This window comes from Barbus barbus, assembly GCF_936440315.1.
Source record: "Barbus barbus genome assembly, chromosome: 15".
Lineage (NCBI taxonomy): Eukaryota > Metazoa > Chordata > Actinopteri > Cypriniformes > Cyprinidae > Barbus > Barbus barbus.
The window spans coordinates 16,002,958-16,027,713 of NC_136743.1; the positions used below are offsets into that span (position 1 = coordinate 16,002,958).

Here is a 24,756-nt window from a genome sequence, read left to right on the forward strand (position 1 = left end):
CTTTCAGCAAACTTTGTGCACTTTTACAAAAAAAACTCATTCTGTATTATTTATATGCTTTTGTACCCATGGGGACCTCAATTTAGGTCCCCACCGTGACACGAGTCCCCATGAGTCTGTGTGTATTCAGGTTTAAGTCCCCACCATATATAAACCAGTACACACACACACACACAAATACAGAACGTGGTATCTTAAATGCTGCACCGTCCGTGCTGTAATTAATTAGCGAGATTTAATCTCTGTTGCATCTCTCAAGTCTATTATTAAAGTCAATTCACGGCAGCCCACTTAATGTTGATGGCTTGACGCCATCTGTTTCAATGCCCAATCCCAAACAGCATGTTAAGTTTAAACCTGAGGCGTAATAAGCTCAGGGCTATCAAAGTGTCAGAGCCTTGCTGATTTATCTTTTATAACGTATTTTTGTGGGCGATGTGCCTCATTAATGCACATGATCCTTACCTAGCAGCAGCAGCTGGTGTAATATGCTTATTTTCTCCCCGTTAGACTTGAATCAATACAATATCTTAACGCCATTCAGTGCGTGTGTGTCTCATAGTGGCTGTTTTTCAAAGCGAGTGACTCGCTTTATGTGTAACCGGCGAGCTGAGGGCGTGTAGACAATACAGCGCCGTACTCAAGGGTGCCAATAAATTCAATAATGACGCCAGTTAGCCCACCCGATGGCACGGGAGCGTCTTTAGTGATATATGGATCACCGACGCCGCTTGTTGTTTATGGCAGACCTTCTGCATATATAGTCCACAATGAGCCACAATAATGAACTGAGAGCAGGAGCTTTCCGTGGTGCTGAACCTTTATCAGACCGGGACACTTTTGGAAGATAACGGTTTTGTTAAAGGTTAATTTAAGCTTGTTAAAGGTTAAATAAAGCTTAGGCTATATTCGGGTACTTCTATTGAAAATATAAAATATGGAAGCGTTTTAATCTTTTTAGCTTATGTAACATGTCCACTGTTATTGTTCAGATTTAAATGCGTCAAAACAACCTTTATTCATATCTTTTTGCAAGCGTCGTTACAAACGCAGACACCGCAACGCTTCAGTGGAAATCTGGAAGCTGCACGTCATCTTAACGCGGACCAATCAGCTGTGAGCTCGATGACTTCAGTATCAGTAAAACGGGCGGATAACTATCCAACTTTAAGGAAAACCCCTTGGTATACTTATTATATAATAATTGATTATTAATATTATGTTAGCATCGCTAACTGCATATATATACACACACACACACACACACACACACACACACACACATATATATATATATGATTAATAAAGAAAAAAATATTTAAATTTGTATGCATTATTATAAATATATTGTTGCTCTTTTGCTGGTTTTGATTGTTTCTATTGTCCTCGTTTTTAAGTCGCTTTGGATAAAAGCGTCTGCTAAATAACTAAATGTAAATATAATGTAATGCAGACCAGAAACACGTGCTGGGTTTGATCTAATGGTCAGAAGTTATTCAAATGTAACGAATAAAACTGACGCAGATGTGATATTTGTAAATAAAATAATATTATTTCAGCATAATAAAGTTTCTGCAGTAGCTGTGCATCGCCTGAAAAACGCTTCCTATTTACTTTTGACGCGCCGCTCGCGTCCGCTGGACAGCGTGTTCGGTTTAGGGTGGAATTCAAACCTGCACGTTTACAAATACCATAGCAACCGAGCGGTCGCCTCTTTAATGCACCGCTGCCGTAGACATTATTTTTTATGCGCGATTGTTAGCAGAAGGCTGTGCTGCAGCAGCTGGATATTGAACACCACGATGTGCTCCTGAAGAAGAGTTGCAAAGCAATGATGTCATAGTTTTAAGTAGGAGCCATGGGAGAGCATATGATTCGTACCCGCTACCGAAAGGAAGTGTTGCTTTGTTATGAGCAGGCGGCGCTGTAGCTGGCGGAAGAGGAGGTCGCCCAGCCCAGTGTCTCTTCGCCTGGAATAGAAGCCGAGGAGAAGACGCGAAAACGGTGAGAAGACAATTGCTACAATGGCCGCGAAATCCGACGGGGTGCTAAAGATGAAGAAGAGCGATGTAGCATTCACGCCTTTGCAGAATTCGGATCACTCGGGTTCGGTTCAAGGGCTCGCTCCGGGATCTCAGCCGGATTCTGGAACCGGAGAGGCGGACTTCGTCAACGGGGAGTCGCGGTGCTGTGGCTCAAATTCGACATGTCTCCGCCCCGGCAGGGAGCAGCAGAAATACACGGTCTGGGACTGTCTGTGGATCCTCGCCGCAGTGGCGGTGTATTTCGCGGATGTGGGCACTGATATTTGGCTTTCGGTCGACTATTACCTCCGCCGCGACTACTGGTGGTTCGGGCTCACGCTGTTTTTTGTGGTGCTCGGCTCGTTCTCCGTGCAGGTCTTCAGTTTCCGCTGGTTCGTCCATGATTTCAGCACCGAGGAGAGCTCCGGCGGCGGTGGCGGCGCGGCGAACTGCTCCCACATGGACGGGAAGCTGCTCAGCTGCTCCGCTTCACACGGAGACGTCGGAGCCCACCCGTCTACGCCTCAAAGACAGGCGTCCACGGCGAGCAAGAGCAACACCACAAGCAACAGCAGCAACAGCGCTACCGCAGCCCGGACTAGTAAGACACGCTCAGCGTCCTGTTCCCTCTGTATCTGGCTGTTGCACTCCGTCATTCACATCTTACAGCTCGGACAAATCTGGAGGTGAGCACGAGCAGCGCTTTATTTTCAATAGCACTTGTGATTTGAAGAGTCGAGGTCGGGTATTTATTGCTTGTCCTCTTTAAAATGTAGCACCTATGTTGTTTAGAGCAGCGTGCTTGAATGACACACTCAAAGCATGTTCTTGAGTTTGCAATGGTTGACACGTTAAGGCCTATACACACATTGTGTGGGCTGGAGAGCTAATTTATCATCCTGTTTTCACTGTAAAGCTCATAACCGTGGAGTATCTGGTATAAAATAGCATCTTATCTATCTTGCAATAAGAGAAGGCACTTGTAGTGTTGTATTTGTACTTGGTACAAAATGAAAAAGATTTCTGGATTGAATCAAGCTCGAATGACTAAAGAGTTCATGAGAATAGTAGACGTTCATTGACTCATTCCGTTCAAATCCATTATTAATGTAATTGCGAATAAACCTCATAGAGAACTGAAGGCTATTAGTGGGTGATTGATCGCATTGTATGAAAAGTAGTTGTAAATATTTCCCCCGTGGCATCTTACGGTGCATGAGGTTATTGGCTCACCCATGGAATTGTATTCTCTTTGCAGGTCAGTGCATTCATTTACCCATGGTTGTACTCAAAGCTTACATCAGTGACAGAGCTAATGAACAGGATTGTGGAAACCTATTGGGTTTCACAGCGTCAGCCCATCAGGGTCTTCAGAAGTCTGAATGAGTTCTGATCAGCGTGTTCAATAGAGTGATATTCCATTTACTCTAAGTCTTTGACCCTGAGGATTGTGTTTGGATACTGTCCAAACAGTAAAGGATGTGGAATTGCTATATTGGAAGTAGGCCATCAAAGCCGTGGTCTGACATATAGCAGTGATTGCATAGACGAGGTACATTATGATCAGCCTTTTTATGAAATCACACGGTGCTGTTGTTACTTACAGATGTGGAATTTCCAAATGCTACCGTACAGCTGCTTTGGTTTTCAGCTCCCATATTTGTGTCCAGTCAGCTCTGAGTTTGAAGAATGTTGCTCGGCGAGAGTTGCTAATTGAATAAAAGCCAGTCGTGGAAAAGCTGAATGGAGTGACTTAATAGTCCACTTCACAAAACAAGCCACAACCACACCAATGCAGCCCAACTCCTGCAAAGTGCTCTGAATGCTTGAGCACTTCACCTGGGTATTTTCGTAAAACATTAGTATTGTTTTGCTTCCTCTGAAATGGCTGATTTGAAAGATCGTTTCCTTACGTCATTTCTGCTTTTCTTTTTCTTTCTTTTTTTTTGGTGTCATCCTGGCGGTGTCACATGGTGTATGGTGACGGGAGTGAAGCTGGCACAGTTGTGCAGTTGTGTGTTCTCAGAGGGGGAGGATTGTTGAGACATGCGCTGCACGTGGCACTGTGTAAAAGGTTCACCAGTCTGGGGACATCTCACAAAGCAAAGCAATTTAAAAATAGCTTGCTTTGCTAGTTAAGTTTTTAATATTCAACAAAGGAAATATGTCAGGCTGAGTGCTAGAATTGGAATTTGATTGTGCAAGGTGAAGGTCTAGGTGTAATTGTCATATATTGATGTATACATATTAATGTATTCCAATAGTAATGCGAGGAGAAAATCCGTGAAAAAGCCTTGCATAAAAGTTTTTTTTTTATTTATTTTTTATACAAGCGTTTATATATGACCTTTAATTCAAAGGAATATACCTGCATGCATACATAGATTTCAGGTCGACATACTGATAAGTTTTTGATGCATTGTTGTTGAATCATACCATCCTGTACCGATCTGGGCTGTTTGACATAGTTCTGTTTTTCTCTTCATCGTGGTGCTGAGAAATCGAATACTGGATATGTGATTGTATATTTTGAGTCTCCACATCAGTAAAATACAGTTACCTAACCATACAGAGAAATCTGTGCATGTAGTCATACACTCTTAAAAATAAAGATTCTTTAACATCCATGGAACCTTTCCATCACACAAAAGCTTTTATATAGTGGAAAAAAAATTTATTTTAGTCTTTGAAATGTTCTTATAACTATGAAAAAAGTTTGTGATCTGTTCACCGAAAGGTTTTATGGTTGTTCTTTGGAATCGCTGCAAAAAACAACAACAACAACAAAAAACAATAATTTGCTCCAATAGTGGAAAAGAATGTTTAGACAAAGTCGGATTATTTATTATGGATAAAGTTGTATAGTATCTTGTTAAGTGCTTGGAAGTACAAAATGAACAAGTATAAGTAAATTAAGCTGGTGTTCTAAAATAAAAGCCACATTAACATACCACATATCACACTAACTGGTTTACTGTCAATTTAAAATAATCTACCTGCAACATATTTTATTTTTTGAACAGCAGTTAGCAACTATACTCTGTGTAGGTAATGTGCTTTCATTTGATAAAGTTTCATTTTTATTTTTTAGGACAATAATTTAATATTTTGCACTATTTTAATGGCCCATGCATCTCGTCTCTATGATGAGCATATACTCATCTGGTCAAGAATGTGCTTGCAGGTTAAAAAATGATCTTTTGAGTTATTTTTGTGTATTTTCAAATATGTTTTTCAATGACAACACTGTCTTGTTCTGTCCGGATTTGATAAAAAAATATCCTGTATTTCCAAAACAATTTCATGGCAGTTCGTGAAAGCTTTAGGTGATGGCCGATTCATATGATCGCATTCATACTTTTTTTCTACGATCTGTTTACACCCCAGTGATGGCTATGTTATATGGATGGACCTTCATGCTTAGTTTTTTTTTTCCTAAAAATAAACAATTTTCATGTGATTTACTTGTACAATTTTATATGAAATCGCCATCTTGCAAAATAGATACATTTTCCCATGAGATCGGTTTGATATTTCTTGTCGCCCTTTAAAATGAATGGTAAAAGGCCATAAATAATTAGACTAGACAGACTAGATTTTTCAGTTTTAGCTTACATCTTCAGAGAAATTGCATTTGTGACACCAGAAAATATTATTTATCTTATATCTTATTAGGTATAAGATGGAATTTTATCTTCTGACCTCAGTTTAAGACCACCGTATATCTACACGATACATATCTATGCATAAATCACTCTTACATCTCATATTTCCATCATATGTCTTACAAGCTAATTATTTTTAATTGCAGGTAATAAATTAATCCCCTTATAATTTTGAAAGTCATTCTATATCTGTGTTTCTGCATGTGGAGTCTTGCTGATTGCGACCTACATGATTGCACTGCAAATGAGCATGCACCAAACCACTGAGTGCATGCCACTTGTTGTTGACTACACGCTGCGTATATGTATGCATATGGATCTGAATAAAGTATGAAGCATTTATATTGGCACAGTAGGGGTCTACTTGGCGCTGCGGTTGTTATTTGAGTTTTTTTACAAGAAAATATTATTTCAGTCTTTCTACTTTGCCATTTTTAATTCAGTGTGTTATTTGCTGTTTCTTTTATAATGAATTGTGAAATTTTCTAGCAATCAAAATTTCATGGAAAATTCAATGTTACTTGCCATTTGTTAATTGTGAAATGCAGAAATTGATGTGCTACACCATTTTATATAATTTTTTTCAATATCGCGATATGGCTTAGTTCCATTGCGAAATGGCACTGGCATTGGTACATTTGAATAAATATATGCACTACCAGTTTCAGAGTGAAGCGTGATATATGCACACGTGCAGTTTATGGAAGTGTTTCAGCGGTTCTTCATTCTGAAACTGAAACCGGCAGCATATTATATTTAATTTTTTTGCCAGCAACCAATCAAAATAAAACCTCAGTGGTTTACCATTTGAAAATAAAGCATAAATAGGGGTGGGCAATATAACCAAAATCTTATATCACGATATGAGTAATTGCATTTCATATATATATATATATATCATGACATAACCTCGTTATTTTTGCTTTAAATAAGGTCTTTCATATCAAAAAATTTTATATGACATAGAAATGTCATAATTCTTGTCACCAGTGTCAATATAAAACAAATAAAAACTAATACTAGCCTAAATTAAAAAACAAAACAAAAAAAACTCAAGCTAACTAAGACAAGTGATTAAATAAGAATAACTAATTACAAGCAATAGGACAAAAAACGAGAGTCATACAAATAAATAAGAAATGCTACATTCATTGTATAAAATAATCAAATGTATAAATAAATATGTATATATATATATATATATATATATATATATATATATATATATATATATATATATATATATATATATATATATATATATAGTTCTTTTTATTAAAGTTTCAAACTGATTAAGTGAAGAACAGTGAGCAATGTTTTCTCTGCCCGGATCCAATGTGTTTTCTTTCTCAGCTGTTTCGTTTCACTTAATACCTAAATTACTGTTTTTGAGGATACTTGCAAATACCAGCATTTTAACACACAACTGTGTGTATTTAACCATTCAAGGTCTATAAATTGGCAAAAATAATTCAGTTCAGTACTCCCGTGCTCTATGTGCACCTTCTTCATATGTGCACTCTCCTCTCTGACAGCGCTCAGAAGCTTAGACAGCACGTGCATATATACGAAATGAGTTATCTTGCTGATTGTGTTTCAACAGCTTAAAATCACTTGTTTTTAAACCGCAATGCTTAAAAACGTGTGCAAACACAATTTTTTTTGTGACTGCGTAGGACAGCAACATCATGTGAGCATATATCCACGATAGAGACGATAGTCAAAAATCTCTACCAGTTGTCAAAAATCTAATGGTTAATCTTGTCTACTGGTATATATCGCCCACCCCAAGTATTTATTTATTGAAATATTTAGTCATTTTTGTGTAATTTTACAGTAAAATTACAGTATTTCTTATTGTGTTTAATATTTTTGTTTAATAGAAATCACAATAAAATCAAAATAATAATTATAACTTCATTGTGATATTGAAGTGGTTAAACCTCAAGTAGAAAAATATATTTTTTTAAACATCTGTTCACTTTATGGTTACCGAGTTGGTTCCTGTATAAAGTAAACCCAAGTGGCACCCAGATTTTTCGAGATGTAGTTTTTCAGATATAGTTATTCAAGTCAACAAGTGAAAATTTCTGTATCACAATATAAATAGTTTTTTAAGATCGTGCAGCCAGCCTTAGTGTAGATACTTCCTTGCAGTTACTCAGCTAACATATTATGGATTTTGATATTGATTTAATACAGAAAAATTAACAGTGTTAGATTTTATTGTCCTTTAATCGATTATGATCCGAGATGAAAGTGACCGATGATAGATAATAACTGAAGCTGAAAAACAGGGACCTTATCTCTCCTACAAAGAGGCTCCTTTCCAAGCAACAGCTCTCCCATTATCTCAACCTGAATTACCATATTAAGTTAAACATGGAGATGTATGCCAATGAGTGTGATTTTATGTATAGTAATGCAAACAAATGGTACAGCTGAGCCTGGCCATTGCTATTTAACTCCATCCATGTCACCCATGCTCCCACCCACACTGTCTGCCACATCTCATTGAGAGAAGGCAACATGTAGCCTCTAATTTAAAAGCAAGGTGGCAGGTATCTACAAGAAAGAACTTGCATTCAAACAGTCCAGAATTTACAGAATATGCCGTCACGCTTATGCATGCATAACACTGTGCCTGATCTCATAAGTACTCATTTAATTCTGCTCTTATTTTGAGCTGAGATCGTCTGTGAAGTACATTCTCTGAAAGATGTCAACAAACCAGTCAGGCGAGCATTAATGATCAGATGTTTTTAATCACATCGCACATGAATAACACTCAAAGCAACAGTAAATCAAAACAGTCGATTATAACTTCCTAAATGACTGAATAAAACACAATAATACAATGACACTTTTATCAAAACAAACAACAAAAGGAATAAAAATCACTTTAGTTTATAGTAGTGGGAACAAACAGCAAAAATATATTCATCTGCATTGAGTAAACAGAGCCTGAGAAGATAAAAGCTTATTATCACACTTTTAGCATCACAAGGACATGACTGGAATGACTTTAACTGTTTAGCATGGCTGTATCAAAGTTAAAGCCTCTTTAAGAACAAAGATTGCTCCAGGGTTTCTTGAAGAAGCTCTCACATGAGAGGTAAGAGAGATCAGATCTGTGTATAGTTGCTTGCAGCTGAGCTATGAACTTGTAGTGAGAATCTAATTTTCATTGAACTATAACTTACACTCACCTAAAGGATTATTAGGAACACCTGTTCAATTTCTCATTAATCAGAATCAGAATCAGAATGAGCTTTATTGGCCAAGTATGTTTACACATACAAGGAATTTGTTGTAGTGACTGTTGTAGTGTAATGCAATTATTTAATCAACCAATCACATGGCAGTTGCTACAATGCATTTAGGGGTGTGGTCCTGGTCAAGACAATCTCCTGAACTCCAAACTGAATGTCAGAATGGGAAAGAAAGGTGATTTAAGCAATTTTGAGCGTGGCATGGTTGTTGGTGCCAGACGGGCCGGTCTGAGTATTTCACAATCTGCTCAGTTACTGGGATTTTCACGCACAACCATTTTCTAGGGTTTACAAAGAATGGTGTGAAAAGGGAAAAACATCCAGTATGCGGCAGTCCTGTGGGCGAAAATGCCTTGTTGATGCTAGAGGTCAGAGGAGAATGGACCGACTGATTCAAGCTGATAGAAGAGCAACTTTGACTGAAATAATCACTCGTTACAACCGAGGTATGCAGCAAAGCATTTGTGAAGCCACAACACGTACAACCTTGAGGCGGATGGGCTACAACAGCAGAAGACCCCACCGGGTACCACTCATCTCCACTACAAATAGGAAAAAGAGGCTACAATTTGCACGAGCTCACCAAAATTGGACGGTTGAAGACTGGAAAAATGTTGCCTGGTCTGATGAGTCTCGATTTCTGTTGAGACAGTCAGATGGTAGAGTCAGAATTTGGCGTAAACAGAATGAGAACATGGATCCATCATGCCTTGTTACCACTGTGCAGGCTGGTGGTGGTGGTGTAATGGTGTGGGGGATGTTTTCTTGGCACACTTTAGGCCCCTTAGTGCCAATTGGGCATCGTTTAAATGTCACGGCCTACCTGAGCATTGTTTCTGACCATGTCCATCCCTTTATGACCACCATGTACCCATCCTCTGATGGCTACTTCCAGCAGGATAATGCACCATGTCACAAAGCTCGAATCATTTCAAATTGGTTTCTTGAACATGACAATGAGTTCACTGTACTAAAATGGCCCCCACAGTCACCAGATTTAAACCCAATAGAGCATCTTTGGGATGTGGTGGAACGGGAGCTTCGTGCCCTGGATGTGCATCCCACAAATCTCCATCAACTGCAAGATGCTATCCTATCAATATGGGCCAACATTTCTAAAGAATGCTTTCAGCACCTTGTTGAATCAATGCCACGTAGAATTAAGGCAGTTCTGAAGGCGAAAGGGGGTCAAACACAGTATTAGTATGGTGTTCCTAATAATCCTTTAGGTGAGTGTACATTGGGCCATCTAACAATGCAAACATTTAACAAAGCTCAATTTGGGTGCCATTAGCATGAATTCCACAGAGAAATTGGATAATAGAGTAGAGTATGTGAGGGGGTCATTTCATTCCAGCAGTAGAAATAACGAATATCTGTCTTTCGCAGATTTGCAATTGGTGACCAGATTTTAAGGTTTCAGAGGAGTGTGTGGAGACGTTTTTCAGCAGATAGGCTGGATTCAGAAAAATTCTTGGTGTGAGGTCTGTGAGGTTTAAATTGAATCTTAAGAGTTTAGTAGTTAGTGGTTTGAGTGACGTCGCAACCTAACATATATCATGACATATATGATGTATGTATAGGCTATACTTTAAAATAAAAATCCCTCAACTTGTCAGACAGTGGTCACCATACATTTTCAAAAAAATCTCATAGAAATTTTTGTAACCAACTATTTGACTAGGCTAACAAACCCCGCATATACATATACACATTCTATATGCAATAGACATTCTATATACATACTGTATATGCAATCCATTTAGCCTCCTTGAAGGGATAGTTCACCCAAAAATGAAAATTCTGTCATTAATTCCTTTACATTAATTACCCTCACGTTGTTCCAAACCCATAAGACCTTCGTTCATCTTCAGAACACAAATTAAGATATTTTGATGAAATCTGAGAGCTTTCTGACCCTCCATAGACAGCAACGTAACTGGCACTTTCAAGGCCCAGTAGTAGTAAGGATATCGTTAATATAGACCATGTGACATCAGTGGTTCAACTGTAATTTTATGAAACTATGAGAATATTTTTTTGTGTGCAAAGAAAACAAAAATAATTACTTTATTTAAAAAAATATTCTCTTTCGTGTCAGTCTTCGATGGTCTTCTAATACATTAATCAAAAATCCATACTTATTGCTGCTATAAATAGGTCTTATATGTGCAAGTGTCACATTATCCTTCAGAAAAATCATTCTAACAAGATTTGGTACTCAAGAAACATTTCTTATTATTAATAATGTTGAAAACAGTGGTGCTGCTTAATATTTTTGTGTAAACCGGTATACTACTCCTTCTTTCTTTTCTTAATTATTTGATCAATAGAACGTTTAAAAGAACAGTCTTTATTTGAAATGGAAGTCTAAATGTCTTGGTTAAAAACTCCTTAGCATAAATGGTCTTGATGGCACTTCTGTGCAAGCCTGTTGGCTGTTATGTCTCCTGTCACAATTGATAAATATTGACGAATTGCTACAGTTGTCGGTTGAGACATTTTAAAATACTTTGTAGGCTCCTTTTGATTTTTTCCCTTTGTAGGGCAGTAAAGAAAGAATCCGTGTCATCTCTCAAGATACATTCTTGCTTTTAATAATCTAAGAAGTGATGACTATGTTGGAGGGCCTAAATGCTCAAGCTGATGCAAGTAAGCCATAGCATCTCTCAGGGTAGATAAAATAGCTGCTTTCTAATTTCTGGATCATAAATCTGGTCTGTATTTCCCCCAAATGCATCTGCTTGGAGCGCTGGGCATGACGGGTCCCACCTGCAGCCATTGTTTGAGTGTTTTGTGTGCCGTGGGCTAGTGCTGGTGACCTGTTTTCTCTAAGCTGGGGGCTCAGGAGACATCAGGAAGCATCTCACCAGATGCAGCCCTGCAGTCCACTTTCGACTGGCATGTCCTCTCTCATACCCACACCCGCACAATTATAATTAATGTTTGAAAATGCAATTATGAATGTGAGCATGGCTCATTTAACAAACAAACAAGTTCAAAATGATGCCATCTGTAATGTATATAATGCAGAACAGGGTTAGAGTGGATACATTAGTGGACTGATGCTTTGCAAAAGGCCTCTAGAAAAGTTCTCACCTTCTTGAGAAATGGTCCTTAACTGGTTGCTGAGGGTGTTATATGTTAACAATACGTATTTTTATACATGCCAAACTCTGAATACGCTCTGAGCTAATCATCCTGTTCCTCAGGAATATGGTTTATTGACATATTTAATGTGGGAAAGTTGAATCATTTTCTGTAGATGGATATGAAGTCTGATATTGCATATCTCCACAAATACCCCCCTTTTGTTTCCACTAGGTGTGTTGTGAGATCCAAATTAGATGATAATTGGCCCTCATTATGTGCCTGCAATTTAAACCATCTCTACATGCTTACAGGCTTTTATACCCTGCGTTGTGCTTTAATGCTTATTGACTTGTGTTTAATATTGTATTGAATTCACTGGTCTGCCCTTATTATGTATGTGGGTGGTAAAGAATTATTGCTGATTGCTAGAGTTTAAAACAAACCATTTTTAATAAGCTGTGAAATTGCTACAATTCAGATATAGAAATGGCAGATAATGGCACTCTGAAACTGTACTTTTATGAAGGAGGTAAAGAAGATGACCTCTGTTAACCGTATAATAATGAAAAAAGCTGTTTGGGGCTCAGCACCAGGATGTTAAGAGCCATTGCTTTGCTTTAAGCTGAAAATAAGTGAGAAGGTGGAAACGAAGCCCCATTCAGCAAAGAAAGTCAATAAAGAAGCGCTCTGTGCCCCTCCTTTATCCAGATTCAACTTCAGGTGGGTTTTTTAGAGAAATGTGCTTGTGGACGGTGATCAGATGAAGATACCAAAGTTAAATCTTACTCAATAATCTATTTCTTATCGCCACATTTTTGTCAGGTCATCTGTGTTGACTCAGCAAAAAGAAGAAAGGCTCTTCTGTGCCCCAAGTGGATGTTGTTTAGATGCTCTCCGGGTGCATGTTTGCATTGAAATGCTGTGTTTGTTTGGCTGAACACTGGTAACTAAGGAACAAGCCATCTAATGCCATAAATACGAGCAAAACTCAGCATGGGTTGCCCACCTTGGATGAATATTTAACATTGCGTGCTGTGAGAGACCTGACTGCCACCTCTTGCATTATTTACCACATCCCTGCTTGTCTGTAATGCTCAGGCGGAATGTGGCGTTCTCCCTCGCTACCTCATTGCTTAAAGTGACCGAAAAACACCAACACTAAACCACATGGGTAAATCCGAACATGTACAGAATGTAACAAAGCGTCTATCTTCTAAGCCAGCTTACAGTTTAACTCCATTTTGAGCAGATCTTAAAGCAGCAGCTTTGAAAATAAGTTATAAGATTGAGTTTTATGCATGGAAATTTATAAATGACTATCTGTGCCTCTATCTTGTTTTCTAGACTGTAATGGAGTTGAGATGGATAACTTTTCAGATGTTTCTCCTAAGAAAAATACCCCAGTTAACTTGTGTATTTAAAGACCCTTTAGAGTTTCCGAAAAAAAAAATGAAAAGGGGTGAAATTTCTGTATGGACTCAAAATTCTCTTCATTTTAAATGCTCCTATTAAGGTTGCATTTGTTTGTGAAAACATAGAGTGAAAACAGTAATATTGTGAAATATTATTACAACTTAACTTTTATATATATATATATATATATATACACACACATTTTAAAATCTTTTTTTATTTATTTCTGCAATTACAGTTTTCAGTGTCACATGATCCTTCAGAATTAATTCTAATTAATGCTAATTTGGTGTTCAAGAAAAATTTCTTATTATAATGAGTGTTAGAAAAAACAGTTGTGCTGCTTAATATTTTTTGTGAAAACCATTATACCTTTTTTCCGGGATTTGTTGATGAATAGAAAGTTCAGTGACATTTGTTTGAAATAGAAATGTTACTTTTAAACGATTTAATGTATAGTTACTGAATAAAAGTATTAATTTCTTATTTTTTTATCTTTGACCCAAACTATTGAGCAGTACTATACCATATTTGATTACTGAATATACATTAGAATAAAATTCAATCTCACTTTCTTGCACATTTATGAAATTGCTCCATTGACTCCTTTAAATTCCTTTTAGTCCATGCCAGTTAGCTTTCAGATCATCTACATGCCAATGTAATGTAAATAAAGTTCTACACGTTTATACTAATTTAGTCATTCCTTAACAGAAAAAAATGTGCTTTTCAGTTGATTTCATGGGGTCTTTAAATGAGCTGCTGATCTCAGGTATGTCTGTGGAGACCGAAGTGGCTGTATTTTGGGTGATGTAATTGTTGATCAGTCCATTGAGCATCAGGATGTTTCCCTCTGCCCAGTTCTCCATTGCCCATCACTCCTCATTTGATCTGTTGAATGAAATTAAGTGAAAAATATCAGGACACTCACTCCATTAAGTTCCCTCTCTGCATCAGAGGTGCATTATATATATATATATATATATATATATATATATATATATATATATATATACACACACATACACACACACACACACACACACACACATATACACATACATACTGTAGGAGCGAGAAAGAGAGAGATACATATAAAGATAGACTGAGAAAGCATGACCATTTCAAAAAGATTATGTACTTAAGACTTTGAGGTGTTGAGTTCTTCCACCTTACTTTAGTCTTGGTTATCAACTGCATTTCTTAATTCAGCAGTGAGGGCAGCAGGAAGCAGGTTTCTCAAGAGCAGGTATGACTTTTCACAAGAGCCACTGTCAGTCAGGTTGTCAAAGGCTGCCCATTGCACGTATCGATACACTGATATAGCTCAATGGCAGAAAAATGGAACCATCAAATGAACTGCCATGCATTTCATTTAAAGGGATAGTTCACCCCAAAAATTTGTCATCATTTATTTACCTTCATGTTGTATTTTAGACCTGTATGATTTTCTTCCTTATGTTGAATGCAGAAGACATTTTCAAGACTGTAACTAAACAGTTGCTGGTAGCCACTGACTTCAATAGAAAGAGATAGAAGTTGTTTTCTACTTAATTCTGAACTTCCTATTCATCAAAGAATCCTGAAAAACAGTTTTCACAAAAATATTAAGCAGCACAACTATTTTCAACCTTGATAATAATATAAAATGTACTGAATATCAAATCAGCATGAGAATGATTTCTGAAGGGTCATGTGACACTGAAGATTGGTGTAATTATGGCTGCAGAAAAAAAAATAAAAATATATAGTAACGGGGTGGAAGAATCACACAAGGAGAGCTCAGATTAAATTCCCCGGAGGGTGGATTTTAGGAAATGAGTCTTTAACTGCTCTTTAAGTGGGCGATTCCAGGTGCGGTGGGTCCGTGCGTTGCTCGGGCTGGCTGCTCGGTCACACACTGCTCTCTGGAAGTAAGTAAGGGTAAGCATTAGTTTACAGGTTCCTGGAGGAAGGTCTCACCTTCGTCGGTGCTCACGCGACTTATCGAGCCGTGGGCTGATTACCGATCAGCTGTGACCGATCAGCGTGAGATGAGCGGGTGCAGGTGCTCCGTGTATGTTTCCAGGGCAACGCTGATGAGAACTCATCAGCGTTGGTGTTGGACCTGGTGACACAATACAGGGATAACAAGGGAGATATCGGGGGTGGGTGGGGAGTGACCCCTGACAGACCTGAGAAAGCTGACCAGATCCAAGAAAGGCCATCGACGTTGGCGTGGGCAGCTCCGGCTCGATGACGGACAAGGAAATGGAAGTTCTGGAGCGCGAGGAACTACCGTGTCACCCTAGCGTTGGCATTTTTGGCCCGTGCCATCCATTGGAGGAGCACGTGGTCCGTCAGCAGGGTGAACTTACGGCCCAGGAGGTAATAGCGAAGCTCCAGGACTGCCCATTTGATGGCCAGAGCTTCCTTCTCCACGGCAACATATTTTTTCTCGGCCGGGGTCAGCTTTCTGCTAATGTACAATATGGGGTGCTCTTATCCCTCCTGGATCTGAGACAGGACGGCCCCCAGTCCTGTGTCCGACGTGTCTGTTTGCAGCAGGAAGGGGCAGCTGAAGTCTGGGGTGCGTAGGAACAGTTCAGTGGTGAGTGCTTACTTCACCTTCTGGAACGCCTCCTCCGCCTCGGGGTTCCAGAGTACTTGTTCCGGCTGCCGCTTCCTGGTCAGGCTTGTCAGAGGGGCGGGTAAAGAGAAGTTAGGGATGAAGCAACGATAATACCCCGCCAACCCCAAGAAGGCTCGTACCTGGTACACACACACACACACGTGATAAGGAGGAAGGTTTTTGCTTCGGCTCGTGGTGCGAGGAGGTGGGCCTGGACCAGACTGACCGCACTGCCCGAGTCCAACAAGGCTTGAAATGGCCGGCCATTAACCTTCACCTCCGCTTCAGGGGCTCCTGCAGGTAGGTCACGATGAACAATGCAGCCGGCCAGCCACGTCCGAACGGGTGGTGGGGGGCTTCCGTGGGCATGCTTATTGCTCCCCGCCCGGCGCTCCTGGACCACCCTCTGGGAGAATGGCGGCACTCTCTCCCCAGCGTCTCGATGTTGGGCCGCCTCCGCCAGCTCGATCGCCTCCACGAGCTCCGTCGTGGTTGTTGGATTTCGCATACCCACGGCTTGACGGAGGGAGCGTGGCAGAGCGCAGAGAAGGCGATCAATTACCACGCATTCCGCTACCTGAGTGGCCGTTGGGTCTCCAGTGACGTGCTAGTCGGGACAGTTCGGCAGCCTGGGCATGGGCTGCCAGGCGGGGCTTGTACTCCCACTCATGGAAGTGCTGAGCAGCACAAACGGGCGACAGCCCCATGCGGGCTAGGATTTCCCTCTTCAACTTGTCATACTGATCGGCCGTTGTCGTTGGCAACGTGAAGTAGGTTCGTTGAGCCTCGCCAGTGAGCAGTGGCGCCAGCAACCGTGCCCAGTCTCATCCATGTCGGGCGAGGAGCGACCGCCTGTCAAGGGGAAAAAAAAACCACAGGAATTGGTGAATGGTTGGAAGTCACTTGTTGGTGTTTCTTCCACTAATCTGCCCGTATTCTCCACCAGTGTAACGGGGTGGAAGAATCACACAAGGAGAGCTCAGATTAAATTCCCCGGAGGGTGGATTTTAGGAAAAGAGTCTTTAACTGCCGTGATACGTGCTCCGGTGCAAAGGTGCTCTTTGAGTGGGCGATTCCAGGTGCGGTGGGTCCGTGCGTTGCTCGGCGTGGCTGCTCGGTCACACACTGCTCTTTGGAAGAAAGTAAGGGTAAGCATTAGTTTACAGCTTCCTGGAGAAAGCTCTCACCTTCGTCGGGGCTCGCGCGTCTTATTTAGCCGTGGGCTGATTAAGCGCAGCTGTGACCGATCAGCGTGAGATGAGCGGGTGCAGGTGCTCCGTGTATGTTTCCAGGGCAACACTGATGAGAACTCGGGACACTCGTCACACTATATATATATATATATATATATATATATATATATATATATATATATATTTTACCAACCCCAAACCTTTGGATGGTTGTGTAATTTTAAATGAACTTTAAGCTAAATTTTACTTAATACATTAACATATAAAGCATTTTACTGTACACAATAATATATATTGTACAGTAAGCATCAGTGAGTATAATAAGCATCATGAAGTATGTAAATGAATTAATATGGTACTATATCGATGTTTTTTAAATAAGGCTTTTTCAACTTACACACAAAATCTTTACTTGTCACATAATTTCTGAAACCTGACACTCAAACACCAGAACCACACATAAAATCTGCAAAACCATACACTAATTCCCAGTCTTTGACTCAGTTTTCAATTTCATGAAACACTTTTTGGAAAACACAACATACAATTATCTATGTAACACACAAAAATCTAACAGGAATTAAATCTAACAGCAGTGCTTCATTTTGCAAGAGATGTGAGGCATTTTGCATGTTGTGTGTGCAATTCTTGGATTTATGTGTAAAGTTTGGGTAAAAAAGAGGCAAAGTTTTGAAAATGTGTAAGTAGAGCAGTTGAAAAAAACATACAACACTCAGTCTTGTACATTAAGTACAAGGGGGTCCCTGGTCCATCTCTCTCTCCAATGGGTTCTTGGTCTGAAATAGCTGAAGACCCCTTGTCTAAAATGCTTTTAACATGTTCCAGATTGCAGCATAATGTTTCTGACCTTATGATATAATTGAATGTAGATTTAAGCATCAAAGCATCAAAACGTAACTATATCACAACAGATGTAAAGCAGCAGAAAATAAAGAATAAACTGAAGGAATAGCCTGAAGATGCAGAAAAAGAGACTTGGTGGACATCAGACAATTGCTGTGTTTCCATGGCAATAGACATTGACTTGATGACATGGCAGCTTCTTCTCAATTACCTGCGTTACTCTGTTTTGCCAAAACAAGTGGTCTTGTTTATTTGCGTTGTTGAGAATATAAGTATGTGTGAGTATGTGTGCAGTAGCAGCTCCGGGAGACTGGATCTTAGAGGTGATGTCAGTTACACAGTCTTTGCAAGACTAGAGTTGACTCTGAAATTGCATACTGTCTAGTAGGTATATACAGGTACATCTCAAAAAATGAGAATATCGTGAAAAAGGTCAATATTTTTTGTCACTCATTTCAGAAAGTGAAACCCATATATTATATAGATTCATTAAACATAGAGCGAAATATTTCAAGCCTTTATTTCTTGACATTTTGATGATTATGGCTTAAAGATAATGAAAACCCAAAATTCAGTGTCTCAGAAAATTAGAATATTACATAATATCAATAAAAAAGGATATTTTAAACAGGAATGTTCAGGCTTCTGAAAAGCATTTCTATGCACTCAATACTTGGTTGGGCCTCCTTTTGCATGAATTACTGCATCAATGCGGCGTGGCATGGAGGCAGTCAGCCTGTGGCACTGCTCAGGTGTAATGGAAGCCCAGGTTGCTTTGATAGCGGCCTTCAGGTCATCTGCATTGTTGGGTCTGGTGTCTCTCATCTTCCTCTTGACAATACCCCATAGATTCTCTACGAGGTTCAGCTCAGGCGAGTTTGCTGGCCAATCAAGCACAGTAACTCCATGGTCACTGAACCAGCTTTTGGTACCTTTGGCACTGTGGGCAGGTGCCAAGTCCTGCTGGAAAATGAAATCAGCATCTCCATAAAGCTTGTCAGCAGAAGGAAGCATGAAGTGCTCGAAAATTTCCTGGTAGATGTCTGCATTGACTGTGGACTTCAGAAAACACAGTGGACCAACACCAGCAGATGACATGGCAGCCCAAATCATCACTGATTGTGGAAACTTCACACTAGACTTCAAGCAACATGGATTCTATGCCTCTCCACTCTTCCTCCAGACTCTGGGACCTTGATTTCCAAATGAAATGCAAAATTTACTTTCATCTGAAAAGAGGATTTTGGACCACTGAGCAACAGTCCAGTTCTTTTTTTCCACAGCCCAGGTAAGACGCTTCTGACGTTGTCTCTGGTTCAGAAGTGGCTTGGTAGCTCTTTTCCTGAAGACATCTGAGCGTGGTGACTCTTGATGCACCGACTCCAGCTTCAGTCCACTCCTTGTGAAGCTCTCACAAGTGTTTGAATCAGCTTTGCTTGACAGTATTCTCAAGCTTGCGGTCATCCCTGTTGCTCGTGCACCTTTTCCTACCCAAATTCTTCCTTCCAGTCAACTTTGCATTTAATATGCTTTGATACAGCACTCTATGAACAGCCACTCCTTTCAATAATGACCTTCTGTGACTTACCCTCTTTGTGGAGGGTGTCAATGTTCAAGTCAGCAGTCTTCCCCATTATTGTGGTTTCAAAGAACAAGAGAGACCCTGAATTTATACTGTAGGGATGGTCATTAATTGAAACTGAAATGTAAATATTCATATATTTTGAGATAAGGATTTTTGACTTTCATGAGCTGTAAGCTCTAATCATCAAAATTAAAACAATTTTTTTTTTATGTTTTACTTTACATGTAATAAATCTAAAATATATGAAAGTTTCACTTTTTGAAATAAGTTACAAGAAAAAATTTACTTTTTCACGATATTCTAATTTTTTGAGATGCACCTGCACAAATTACTTTGTGACCAGTAAAATGAAACCGGGTATGAATGAAATTCAGACATGGCTATCTGCCATATGTCGCTTCACTGGAATTCATAACTCATCTGCTGTGGCCTCATGGGATAGTAAAGTGTCAGATTAGAATCTCACCAGAAATAGTAAGTCATCTGTGTACTTATCGCCTTCCATTTTATAAATACTATACTGAATTAGGACATACTACTCATCTCACATACTTTTTTTTCACCTGTTATATGGGTACAGGATAGTGCAGTAAAACAGGATGGCAAAATGTTTAGCTTATCAAATGGCTTGATGCAGAAAATAAGGAAAGAAGCAATTTTGCTTGTCTCAAATCACCCACTCTTTATTGTGCAAGGAGATCATTTCCATTTCATTTGAGTCTGTTGCTCTGAAATTAAATATATTTCCCATTCTTCTTCAATCTGCTCTGCTTAAAGGATGCCTGCTGTTATAGACTAGTTGCCACATAGTTGGACTGAGCCGAGTTTCTCCCTCAAGCAGTGAAACGATGCAGGAGTTCATCACGGCACTGATTAAACGGGTCAGAGCTCTGATTATTATGAATTTAACTCCTAATCCACAGAAAATCACTTTGACCCCTCTGCATATCCTTATTTGCTCACTAGGTTTTGATTATACATTTACCGTCTGATATGGGTCATTTGAGATGTTGTGTCATTGAGGTGCAGGATTCAAAGAGAGGCATAAATGCAAGTATGCTTGTAAAAAGTGACTCATTTGCAGTTTGCACTGCTCTGCGTGGGTGAACTCAAAATGAGTTCAAGAAAGCATCCAGGCTGCTTTTATTCATTGAGTGTTCTGTCCCACGCATCTTTTCATATCTACTCACTCATGTGAGTGAGGATGGACTTTTTATGTAAATATCAGAAAATGTTCATTATACAGCGTGAGAGTAAATGTGTGGCAATAGGTTTCATTCACTGTTGCTAAACCACCGTTATGGCATTTTAACAATGTCCTTACTAACTTTCTGGGTCTTGAACGTGTCAGTTGCATTGCTGTCTATGCAGAGTCAGAAAACTCTTATTTCAACTCTGACTCTGTGATTTCATCAAAAATGAGCGAAGCTCTTTGGGGTTTGGAACAACATGAGGGAGAGTAATTAATGACATAATTTTCATTTTTGGGTGAACTAACCCTTTAATGTTTTCAAGCAGAAAAGTGTCCTTAATAACTTACATTTCTAGGATTTAGAATTATTTGTTAATTATTGTTATTTGTTAATTTGCCATTATAACTTTTGCCAGAAACTTCAACACCAATAATGCACTTTTGATTTTGTCACCACCCCTTGTCGATCAGAATGTGGAAATACAAAAAATCAGAAGTTCGATCTATCCCATGCAGCAAAAAAAAAAAAAAAAAAAAATTGCAAATATATTTTTAAATATATTTCAAATTACACGAAAAATATATATTTTGCTAAAGTGTTTCAATATATATTTACGTAAATAAATATTTTTACCAATATACTTTTCTGCCCTTTTTTTTGTATATTCTTAAAAATATATTTTAAAATATAAATGTTTTTTTTTAAACATTTCAAAATATATTTTGCCCTTCATATATTTCAGTCCAAGAAAATACAGTCATTTACATTAAAATACATTTACATACAGTCAGATTTACACCTTGTCTACACCAGATATGAGCGACATGACTAAAGGTAAATACCACGACTGAGGTGCCCTTGAGCAAGGCACCGAACCCCCAATTGCTCCCCGGGCGCCGCAGCATGGCTGCCCACTGCTCCGGGTGTGTGTTCACGGTGTGTGTGTGTGTGTGTGTGTGTGTGTGCATTTGTTCACTACTCACTGCTGTGTGTGTGCACTTGGATGGGTTAAACGCAGAGCACCAATTTCGAGTATGGGTCACCATACTTGACAATACGTCACGACTTTACTTTTTTTACTTTACTTTAAAGACATTAAAACCATCATAAAACTATCATAACCAGTGATTCTGTCTACACTGGATGAAGCACAATGTTAGAGACAAACTGATGCCTCTTTTTATTTATGATGTACTGACATAAAGGACAAATGATTTGCAATGGTCGTTTTGTTGCGTCCTGTGTAGACAGCCTTTAGCTGTTGAGACGCGAGCGACAACAGTTGCACCAAAGTTTTAACACATGGTGGTTATTTGTGGTAAATGTGTGAACATATAACACATTTGCATAAAAATCAGTGTATAACATACTCTACAATGTTATAATACAATTACATAAAGAAAATTAGACATGAATGATTACAGTTTTGATCTTGAGTAGGCCATTCCATCTACATTTAGCCTAAATGTAGGTCACTGTAAGATTGGAAATGTTTTTCTTGATGCTCATGGAAATTTTCTGTGTAAAGATTGTGTTGCCTGTTCTCATTATTTAAAATGCAAATCATTTACACATCCACAAACGTGTACAATTTACAAAATAAAACAATCGATCACATGTAAAACAACACATGTGATATACATAATTATGTGTTCTTGCCCTTTATTGTTTGCGCACTAGAATTGTTGAACATATGAGTGCCATCAGGAGACAAGATCACATTTCTCAGTTTTTTCGTCATTTTGAATCTGCAGAACATTATTTTTCTGACTTCAAATTCCTGGGCATTGAGAGGGTTCTCTTGCATAGGAGAGGTTGTAAACTAGACAGAAAATTGCTACAAAGAGAGGCTTTTTGGATTTTTAAATTGAAATCATTAACCCCGACTGGATTAAATGAAGAGATAGATTTTGCATGTTTTTTGTAAAGGAAAATTGTTGGCATGACAGTTATCCCTCATTGATTAGGATCAGCTGTCAACAGTTTGCAATTGTGCCTATATAAGTGTGTTGTTGCTTTTTTGCCTCATGAGCACTGAAGAAAGCATATGCATTTTTGTCACTTTTTCACTTTTGCATATGGAAAATAAAATTGATTGGATTTTTCCAGTGTGCGGACAATTTCAGCTACCTTTTGGATTAAAACGTTCTTTTTTTTCTACCCACCTGAGAACTCACTGTTCTTTTTGAGCTGCACACAATTCCTGTTAGGCTGTATAACAAGTATATTGTAATACATTTTGGTATATGTATATTTAATCTAAATGTATTTTCAAAATCAAAAATATATTTTATTGACCTGCACTGTGTACAACATATTTCAAATATTTTAAATACTGTTTGATATATTTCCATTAGTTTTAAGAATGTCACATTTTATTTTATTTTATTTAAATATCTTGCTGTGCACAAGGATAGATTTGTAAAATATGAATGCCTGTGCAGGCGAGCAGAAATCTTGTATATTTGGAGATTTTTTGGCATGTATTTTGCTGATTATTAAATGTAGTCACATACTCTCTTTTTTAGAATAATTTGGATTCATCAACAAAGTTACATTATGCACATACACACCTGTTATGATTATGGCAAGGACGTTTTTTTTTTTTTCCTTGTAAGTACGCATCTTGCCAGAAAACACTAGTGAATGAGACCCAATATTAATGTGGTCACAGAGGTGGACTATGCTGCTCTTCCTCCTGCAGTGGTTCAGTTATCTGTGAGAATTGTGCTCATGGGTGGAAACTGTTGTCAGTAAACAATGCAAAGCCTCAATCGAGGCTTTTCCCTCAGAGCTTTTCAAGGCTTAGAGAGGATGTAGCGTTTATTGGTGGCTGAGAAGGCAGGCCGCTACAAACTTGAGGGAGATGACTGCACGCAGAGACGAGGATTAGGAAGTGTCTGGGAGGAATGACAAATCCCAGATTTCTCTTTTAATACAGAAAGAAGCCATTAACGCCGCTCTTGACGAGGTGTAAATGCAGAGCGCATTTGGCAACGCAAATCAAAGTGAGCCAGACCCCATTGCAAGTTTGAGTGGCAATGCAAAGTGTCGGTATGCATGAGATATGTAATGTCTTTGCCGAAGTATGGAGATGTATATACTTAGTAGATACAGGTATCAGCTATGCAATGCTTCGCTCTCATTCATGTGCCGAATCCATACATTCTCATAGTAACCAAATAGGAATTGGATTGTGTGTGTGTGTGTGAATTCTTGCAGAAAATGTTTAGTAAGAATGACTGTTGGCATGGACTGGTCTAAGACCCGATTTCTTGTATAACAGCTTGAAAAATATAACTAACATTGAAATAGGTTGATACTTCATAGCTAACCAATGTAAACCAAATGCCATCTTAACACATTCTAATTTACCTCCATGAAAGACAGTCTCAACAAAACATGGTTATTTTCACCTTGTCTGTCCTAAACATTGTGTGCCATTCAGGTTTGAACTGAGAAAGCCTTTTAAATTCCAATTTATTCCAACTGATTTCGAATTCTGTAAGAAACAGGATGCACAATTGCAATTGTGCAATTCTGAATTTGAATGCCAGGAAGTGTGAATGATGGATGGATGGTCGGATAGATGCTGTAGGCGTATGTGGATGGGTGGATGGATCTTTGCCCGCTGGTTATTTATCCTAAAAAAAAAAAAAAAGGTTTAATTTTAATTTGCCCTTTGCAACAATTTAAATGCCCTAATCAGAGCTTTTTTGGTCAATATATTTTATTTCCGGTGGTTTGCTTAATTTCCCCAACCTGTCAACCGTGCACATGCACTCTTTCTACATTACGGGAAGAATGCAGATGAGCTGAAAACAGGCAAACATGCAAGCTGGA

General features: G+C 38.9%; 1 protein-coding gene across 2 annotated transcripts in view; it reads left to right on the forward strand.

The window, feature by feature from the left end:
• Positions 1 to 1,858: 1,858 nt before the first annotated feature.
• xkr4 (XK related 4) overlaps positions 1,859 to 24,756 on the forward strand; it is a gene marked incomplete at both ends in the record, with an annotated part of 61,787 nt that continues 38,889 nt past the window's right edge. Inside the window, one exon of one of the 2 annotated variants that reach the window (XM_079435563.1) lies at positions 1,859 to 2,710. In XM_079435563.1, the coding sequence (XP_079291689.1) occupies positions 2,025 to 2,710 (686 nt within the window). The remainder of the gene's footprint in view (positions 2,711 to 24,756) is intronic. The other variant, XM_079435564.1, reaches the window with a different exon arrangement.